The sequence below is a fragment of the Pygoscelis adeliae genome, unplaced genomic scaffold, assembly GCF_000699105.1.
Source record: "Pygoscelis adeliae isolate BGI_AS28 unplaced genomic scaffold, ASM69910v1 Scaffold42, whole genome shotgun sequence".
NCBI classification, from domain to species: domain Eukaryota; kingdom Metazoa; phylum Chordata; class Aves; order Sphenisciformes; family Spheniscidae; genus Pygoscelis; species Pygoscelis adeliae.
The window spans coordinates 2,718,745-2,728,239 of record NW_008824283.1 but is presented as its reverse complement, the minus strand read 5'-3'; the positions used below and the strand labels follow the sequence as shown (position 1 = coordinate 2,728,239).

The window sequence follows — 9,495 nt, the reverse complement described above, 5'->3', positions numbered from 1 at the left end:
CATACGTGCAGCCCTCCATGCCTTTAAAGATGTGAAGCAGCAACAGCATGGAAGGAAGAAAATTTGTCACTGAACTCACTTGTAAGACAAGTAGCAGGTTGCTAAAAGGCACTGCTTGTAACTGCACAACAGCCATACACTGGTAAATAATAGATGTACACACAGTGTGTAAAGATAGCAATTATTTGGTAATAACAAAGATATATAGAAAATGCAAAGTATCCATAGTAGCTTCAAAGTGGTTCCATTTACGTACGTTCTAAGGGTGTACATATGTTGCAGCTGAGGGAAACCCAGGGCACAGACCTAAGCTGCTTCACATTGTGATGCAGGACTGGCGCTAACGCTGGTAAATGAGACAAAAGCCTAGGTGAACTCCTTTCCCCACCCTTCACCCCGTGTGGAAAGTCAGCTACTGTAACTCAAGAGTCCAGGGACTGCCTGGCTCCAGGCGCAGACAGATTGTACTGCTTCCAGGGCCAGCCCCTCTTCCCACTCTCGGGCAGCACGGAGCCTGCAACAGCAAGAACTGACATCTCTACCCGCCCCATGCTGAACTAGGAGCTCTAGGGAAGCGTGGTTCAGACGTACCCGAGTGCCTCGGCCGGGGCACAAGCCGAGCTTATGAGCTTGAGCCCAGCACTGCCTCTGCCCAGGGCTCCCCTGAAGCAGCTTGGACACCTTTGCTCCGTAGCGTTCCAGGTTTCAGGAAAGATTATTAACATTTATACTAGTCCCCACGCTCTGCCCAACCCAATAAGCCTTCCCTGAATCTGAAGAGCTCAGTTCAGAAAGCAGAGTGGTTTTACAGCTAATTAGCCTATCTGGCCCTGCACAGCCTCTTGGGTGTGAGCACACTTCTCTCCCAGCAGATGCCCTCGTACCCGCGTTGCCCAGGTAAGCTCAGCGCTCTGCCTGGACACAGGAGTCTGACACACCCAGCCTCCGGCTGGAAACCCCGCTCCGGCCACTGCTACCCCGTGGCTGCTCGGAGGAGCAAAATCTTTCTTTACAACCTCCCATCCACACACCTACCCGTTTGCCCGAAGTTTATTAGTAAAGGAGAGTCAGCCTTGCACATTAGAAACTTTACTCCAGTAAAGCATGGCATAGTTACAGTTTCAGCACTTGGAAATCCTAGAGGCTGTTTGCTGTTATTTACTTAAGTGACATTTTAATTATGCAGATGTTAAAGGCTCACTGTGAATTAGGGCTTCTCTCTTCTTTTGACAATGACATTTTAACTCCCATAGACTTACTTAATACACACTCACTGCAGACTTGAGATAGTTTACAGACGGACAGGTAACCACAAAATCAAAATTAAAAATGCAGCAGGACAGAGTTAAACAACAATCAAAAAACCCCTCCGCAGCTGCAGAGACAAAATGAAAATAAAGCACCAAGAACAACTTAGCTTGAGAGACTATTCCTTTCAGGCATATCAGTGTAAAGACCGGAGCTCTATAATTTAAGTCCTTAAGTACACACAAAGAGACTTCCTGAAATAAATTTAAGATGACAACTAATAGCCAACAGACAGCCACCACTAATTATTTAATGAATCGTGTATTGAAATCTGCATAGAGACAACTGAAAAACCTGCCTCTGATGTAAACATTTCAGCATCAGTAGACAAAACAGTAAGTAGTAATTACAAAAGACACTCCTGCTCCAAAATCTGAATGAACTACTTCAAGAGCACCTATATATATATAGATAGATAGATACTTCAAATTCTTCAAGGTCTAGTACACTATGAAGATCTTTTGCAATCAACTTTAACATCACTTATTTGTTTGCCATTATGGGTATCTATATATATATCTCTCTCTATCTCAACACACACAGAGGCACAAAATTTCCTTGTTACCTTCAGCAAAATTAATAAAAAGTAAACAAACTGTGGTGTAAGAGTGGCCTGAGGTTAATTTACTGATATTGCTATAAGCAAGACAAAAAAAAATCAAATGCTTCAAATTAATGTCTTGCAAGTATGTTGTTTGTAGGTGGCTATAAGCAGTTTTAAAAACAATACCACCATGGGAAGGACTGAAATAAGGCAAGAACTTCACAAACCAAACCGCCAGAAATACCAAGCCTTTATTACAAAGAAAAATTATTCCACAGAAGAGGTTGGCTTGCTTCCATGCATGCTGTCAGTCATATCCACCTGCTGAGTGTGGAGAAGTGCGGCTGCTAGATTCATTAATTCCCCAAGACACCGTTAGGCTTAGTTCTTGGCTACAGGTGCGTGGGCATTTTGATTCAACTGAATTGCTGCTAGAATTTTGTTGCCAGCATTGAATGGACCAAAATAATGAACGTGACTGTTGGACAAGCCAAACACCGCAAGGGAAGAAAAGAAAATGTAAAAACAAGAAAAAACCCCAAAAAACCCCATCACACACTGGACACTGTTATCACTAAGAGAAGTCAAATGACTTGCTTTACATTGTAAATAATTTCACAAGCAGGGAAATGAATATGCTTGAGTCTTATCTTCACTTGGGGAGCGTGAAGAATGTTTGCTGAATCCTTTTATTGGTACGTGCAAGCACACGGTCACAAAGCCTGAAAGCCAGCAGAACTAGATTGAATTAATGTTATCTATTGTTGTTTGGATTTTGAACAAAATTGATGGAGTATGAACCGGTTGATGAATCCTGTTTTATCTGGAAATTTTCTGTTGACAGGCCAAAGGGGCGGAGAACCAAATTCCCAAGATCCTTCAGTTTGCCTACAATGAAAAGGAGAGATAACACGTTAAGTATTAAGCAGAGGGGAAACTCCCATTGAATTATGCCCAACTACCCAGGCCAGCTCTACTAATTTATCTACTAATTTAAGGTGAATGCTGTGGAAATCTCTGCAGTTTGTTGAATTATTTAGGCTCTTACACGAATGAAAAAAATCCCAATTGTGATGTAGTTAATGTCAACTTTGGGGTTGAAAACAGATCACCATGCTGGTTCTGAACGTTTTGTCAGGCAGCCCTGATGAAGAGCCAGCGGCTGCAGACAGTCATGGCTACGTGGTTATAGCTGTCCGGAAGCACCTTACTTCCTCAGTCATAAGCTCTTGAGGCACGAGAGGTTAACAGCTCACAACAAAGCACTGGTCTCCCCTATACTTACACTTGGATACAACGCTGATAGCTGCCAAAATTCAATTTTCTAACACAAAGTTTTCAGTTCTGGTCATTTTTGATGCAGCTACAGCTCTATAAACAATCAACAAACTAGCCAATTTCCCAGACTACCAAAAGAAACAATGAAAGCTAAAGTTCAAACTGCTCATTTGTAATTATTAAAAACCCCTTTCTAAATGTGTACACTGATATAAAGAAAAATAAAACAAATTCATCCTTACAACTGTGTCTGCACCAGCAAACTAAGCAGTTCCATCTGAAGCATACAACTTTACAGCCATTTTGCCTGCAAAAAAACTCAGCATGGTGTCATGCGACATGACATCATTAACTCACTTTCAAAACTACAGTTCTCCAGGACTAACTAGTTGCTAAGAGCTCTAAGCAACTATTATTTAACAAGCATTGTTAAATATACAGTATGACAGTTAATAAAATCTAAAGGTTTCTATCAATATATATATCATACATGCTATCTGACTCTAGAACACCTATAAAAGGGGAAGGGCAACAAAAAGACATCCTTTTTAAAAAATCGTTATCTATATAGAGATGATAGAATAGATAAAACGCATAAAATTAAACAAGAAGCAGAGGCAACAACTTCAATGTTGGCTGAACACAAGCTGAGCCCTGGCACGACAAGACAAAGGAGGAAGATGGCCAGTTTTCCAAGAAAAACATTATTTTCCTCCTGGCTTCAATGCAGAACTGTAACTACTTTCCCAAAGAACAAACAGGAGAAGTTTTGGCAAGTTGAAGCCTACCCGAGGTTTGCATCCACAGGCTACACACCTTTCAAAAAGCATTCTACCTTTACTACATCTTCAAGGCAATGGATTTTGTCTTGCTGGGAGTTTTGTGCATGCACACAGTGGGGAAAAAGTGACAACAACATCTGGCACACAGGAAATCCAGTTAAGCAACTGAAGTAGTCACAATCATGTAACTAAAATGTGCAAATGCCACACCTATTCCTACTTGCATCTGTGTGCTTTCCGCAAGCCATCTTAAGTCACGAGAAACATCTCTGTTATTCTAGTCATCTTCATTTCTATTTCTAAACGAACATATTAGAATCTAACTGCAAAGTCATAGGAACACTTACCATTTAGTTTCTTTGCTTTTCCTAAATTCTTTTGTTTGTTTGAAAACCCTGTTTCTGCCCAGCAGTGCAGCCCAGCAGTGCAATCACCACTACTGCTATTAAGTAAGTTTCCTCACTACAATGCATCAGCCAGAATTTAGTTCAGGCTTTGTTGCTAAGCCATACTGAAGCAGTAACTTCACAGCAGTGATAAAGCAGTATAGAAATGTAAGGAGCAAAGCCGTATGTAAGTTCTTTACAGAAGGAGACAAGCAGTATTTATGTTGCACAAATGGAGTGCAAACAGATCAAGAGATTTGCCTTGCGTGACGCTGCAGGCCTGGGACCACGCTCAAAACAGAAATCGTATCCAAGCCTGAACTTATCCCATGGAAGTATGCCCCTTATCTCTTACAATCTGGCAACAGTTCAAGTCAGGTTGGACACCATCACTATAAACCAAGATACGCTATTTTTTCAATCACATTTCCAAAATTGAATTGGGGGCAGGGGGAGCTTTTTTGAACACATTCACAGAAAATACAAAAAGAAACAATAGCTGGGGAAAAATGTAACCATTTTATTGTAAGGAATGACTAAGTGCTGGATAAAGAAACTAACAGCTAGCGTTACTACGGTACTCCTAAATATGCCAAAGTCATTAAGATCTTGCACCAAAGTGCTGGTTCACAACTGGGTATCTTTCAGAGATTTGTGTAATTACTTTAAAGCAAGATTGGTCTTTGAGAGTCAACATGGAAATTCCGTGGCCTTACACAGGAAAAAAGGCAACCTTCACCTACAAGAGCAGCTAGTTGGTGAGACAGAATTTTTCTTCAATTTGATTTTTTTTTTCTGCGTGGATTAACAGATGAGGTGGTTGAGCGACCTGGCCAAAGTCATTCCAGTGAGTGGCTCAGCTAGGATTAGCTTCTTCGTAGTGGTGGTGGTTTGGTTTTTTTTAAGCTACACCCTGTTTAAGCTAAGTTAACTATTAAGTTCATAATTTTATACTGCATCCTAAAAGCGTTTTGGTTATAAAACTATAAAGTTGTTCATAGCATCTCTATGACTGGGATGAATAGTTGCTATTGTGCTTCTCGACAAACATTTGGTCATTGCTTAGCTTCAGGTTTGGGGTGAGAAGTGTCTTTGTCTACTGGTGGAAGAATCCTGGCGTAGTCTGGCATTGCTAGACCAGTTGTAAACAGTTCACAAGTTACCCAGGCACTGCAGCTGGCTCAGGAGCAGGCAGACGAGTTTGCCCGTTTCAGGAAACTGTGAAAGGTCTTTTCTAATTGGAGTTAGTACGATGGCTCTTTTCTGGTCATCCTAGAGCCAATAAACACAGAACAACTGCCTTGGTATTCTTGCTTGTAGCTAGGCCAGCTCTTTGGGAGAAGCTAAAGACTATACAATATATTTAATACTTTATTCTTCATCTCACCGGGATTGAATAATTAAAACAATACAGTCATAGGTCACCTTCCTGTTCTATCACTTAAATCCATATACAGCAATGCCTTTTGGTGCAGCCACATTTAATAAATTGTTAATGAAGCAGAAGAAAGCCTTGCCTTTTCCGGGAACTCAAGCCCAAAGCATTGCTCCTGCTGTCTTGGCGCACATAAACCCATCATTGTAGGAAAGCACTGTTTCCTCCTCCCCCACTCTCCTTTCATCCCTAAATTAAGATCTGTAGTTAAGTCCAACGTCCCCCTCCCCCCAAAGAAAAGCTCTCTTAAAACAGAGACCGTGCTTGAAGGGAGGAAAAAGGCATGTGGAGCTGTGACTCAGCTGCAAAGAGTTCTCAGCAGTCAAACACTTATTTGTCCCCGAGCAGGGTCACGTTCTCCTCTCTGAGACCGTATTTTCACAGATCTTGTTCTTTATATTTTAGCGAGCGTATGTGTACTTTTCACCTGGAATTCCAGCATGTTAAGTTTCTTCAGCAAAGCAATATTCAGAGGTTAACAGGAAAACTAACTGGTAAAAATCAATTTAGGTCTCAGAAGTCTGTGATTCATTACTCACCTAAAATGCAGTGTAACATACTGCTGCAAAAGGCAGATGCACAAAAAGATTTCTCACGATTTACATTAAGTTGGAACAGCCAAAATTAATGGCTATTCAGTCTTTCTGGCAATAATTCTAGCATAGTTGCTAGTGTTAATGTGGTGTTTAGAAGTTGAAAAGCTATATATTGTTCGTGTTAAGATTTTTTTTTTTTTTTAATAAAAGACAAATTTCCTGATGAAGTCTCATCTTTGTATTACTTTCTGTGTTACCAACATTTCTTAAGCTATTAAAAGAGCGAGGGTGAATCCTTTTCCTTTCCCTAAATGGTAAGTGAGGGCTGAACTAAAAGTAACTGTATATTAGCTCTGGTTTGAACTATTTAAAGTGACCTCCCTATATACAGTATTGGGGTTTAGCAGCTTAGTTGCAAATACAACACACCCTTCAGTATAAAAAATAAGACACTTATTCTTTAGGCACTAAGCTTAATAAACATCTTTGCTGATCTCACATCGCTGGAAAAATCTCTTACTGGCAGAAAGGCCCAGGTGATATGCTCTATAGGCCTTCCCATTAATCACATTGATAATCAAGTACATTTCACTATTTTCTGGAATGCACTCATTTATAACTTAAGCTGAAAGTCCCAATAATTTTTAATTAGATTTGATGAACTCCGTGTGTACAAGATGGGTTATACAGATTGGCATATGTTCCATCCCTTTTTTTTTTTTTATATCCAATATATTTGGCTGCCCTGTAGCCATGCAGAAAACTACTGTTGTCACAGCCCCCAAGCTGCTAAACCTTGCTAAAACTATTCCAAACTTCCCCTCTTCTCACACCCTCTCCCCAAAGGAGCTGGTCCTAGTTATCACAATAATTATAGTTTCTCTAAACAAGACTAGCTTGTTGCACAATAGCTGGAAATCTTTGGCTTTAAAGTCAGAAGAGAAATAAAAGAGCACAGAAAATGGTCAGTATATGTTCACGTCCTGGGCAATTACTAAGGCAGAATACGCTCACGTTATGAAAGCATAAAGGGAATTTTTTTTAAAAGTTGCTTTTGAAGTGTGCTATAAGTTAAGCTTTCATTATGTGAAACTCAGAGGTTAGTTCGTACTGAGCAAACTTCAGTGGCAAGTGGCAGCGCTAACCTGCAAAGGCTGAATGGAAAATATGAAAATAATTTAAATACAAATGTCAGCTTTGGAAAAGTTAGACCCTTGCAGAACACATAGCAGAAATGGACTTGGTTTGGCAGCAAAACATGTTTTTTCTAGTGACATCAACTTCATCCATCACATGCACTACCACTTGCACACAGGAATTCATAGTTAGGTAGCCTGGAGGAAAAATCCAGCCAAGAATGTGTACTCTGATTTATTTACACACAATCACTTAAGAAGTGGTTTCAGCTTCTGACAAACTCTGTGGTAATGAGCTGTAGCACTGGAAAACAGGAAACACACTTGGGGAAGGAGGAAGATGCACTCCATTTATTCTGGTTTGTTTGTACACAGCTCCAGTTTTCATGACAGTGTTAGTTGGGTATACCAGGACTTAGTTTTAGTTGAAAGAATACAAGCCTAGAAAAACAACGTTACTGGCTGATTCATTGACTAAAATAAGAATTCAATATCCAAACTTCAAAGGAGCCAAAGCATGAAGTGTGACATTCTTTCTAAAGATTTTGTTGGTGATTATTTTAAGTTTAGTGTCAGTGCTCCTGGACCAGGCCTAGCCTGCAACTATTTGGATGCATCTGACTTGCCCTCCCGGAACCAAAAAATCGGGGGTACAACCCAGACACCTGAGCTGACAGTTTGTAATGGTGGTTTATAAAGCTGGATTTATTCTTTCAGTATAGTCCCCTTGTGATTAGTGAGGCCCTTTAGACATTGGTAACAATGGTACAAAGGGAGTGTTCAAAAAGGATCAGGAATTGTTTTCATATTACTTTGTGTTGAAACCTATCCCATGTCCTACAAATGGGCATGATCCTTCTGGAGATTTTCTGCATTTGTCATTTATTTACAGCACTATCACACTTAACCTTCTTTATTTATGGCTTGTTCTAAGTACAATGGTGGAAACAGAATCTGATGATGTAAAGCTCTAGAAAGCCTCACTGCAACTTTACTAGGTCAAAACAGGTACAAAGCAAGAGATAATCAGACTCCCTGCACAGCAAGAAAAAAAATAAAGAAAAACATCAGCTTCAGCGTAAGCCCTTGAAACAGCCTCTTCTTCCAAAAAATGTTAAGAATTAGTGATACAGTATGCAAGACAGACTGAATTTATTTAACCTGATTCTCTGCAGAATAGCAAAACACTGTCTTCCCCTTTCCCATCCCAAACCCTCAAAGCCTACTCATCTTAAAATAGCATTTCATCTACTACTTGTCACACCTAGAATGAGTAAACAGATAACTACCAAAAGCTATTTCTGAAAGAGGTTAGGTACACTTAGTTTATCTTAGATTGTCGTTTGTCCTTACTCTTTTGTGTGGATTTTCTAAACAGTACAAATGAAAAGGTTATATAAAAATACCCCTTTTTAAAAAGCACCAGAATGTCAGATGGGCTTATGTAGTGTCTGAACCTGTAAGAATTAACAAACCCTGTTAACTAGGAGACAGCAGACAATGTTGACAGCAGTCTTTTTTTGGGCAGGAGGTTCTCCCCAAAACAGTTAGTTTAACCATAACATTGTGAGTGGTGCAAGGAAGTACTTAAGTTTACACAAGAAAACCAATCTTGCCTGGGCAATCTTATAAGTAGTTATCCTCTTGAAATACATCAGTCCAGTTAAGATATTATTCAAGCAATACCATACAACATGATGATGGGGGCACATACATTCAAATGAGTTATATTAATTAAATTCTCTTTTCTACAAACAAGCAGTCTCAATAGTATCCTTCGGTATAGAACTGTGAAAACTCAAGAGACAATGAGCTATGCAGTTAGGAAATCTAATTCCACTGCTAGCAAGGTCAGATGCCTGTTTGTAACACTAGGTAGGTCTAATTCAGCCTCCACGCAAACAGAACTGAAATACTATATAAATCAAGGTAAACATGAAGACTTGGAGATCTATAGGTTGGAAGTGCTACAAAAAGAACCAAATTTATTTCTTCAGACACAAGCTCAAACATGCTCAGTTATTACAGCTGGTTGACTTCTTTTACGTAAAGGTTTAGTCAAAACCCTGTTTTATCCCTTTCATGGGAAT

General features: G+C 39.8%; 1 protein-coding gene across 1 annotated transcript in view; it reads right to left on the bottom strand.

Moving 5' to 3' along the window:
- Positions 1-2,083: 2,083 nt before the first annotated feature.
- TTC1 (tetratricopeptide repeat domain 1) overlaps positions 2,084-9,495 on the bottom strand; it is a 32,053-nt gene continuing 24,641 nt past the window's right edge. Inside the window, exon 7 of the mRNA XM_009318498.1 lies at positions 2,084-2,740. Within this exon, the coding sequence (XP_009316773.1) occupies positions 2,607-2,740 (134 nt within the window). The 3' untranslated portion in view covers positions 2,084-2,606. The remainder of the gene's footprint in view (positions 2,741-9,495) is intronic.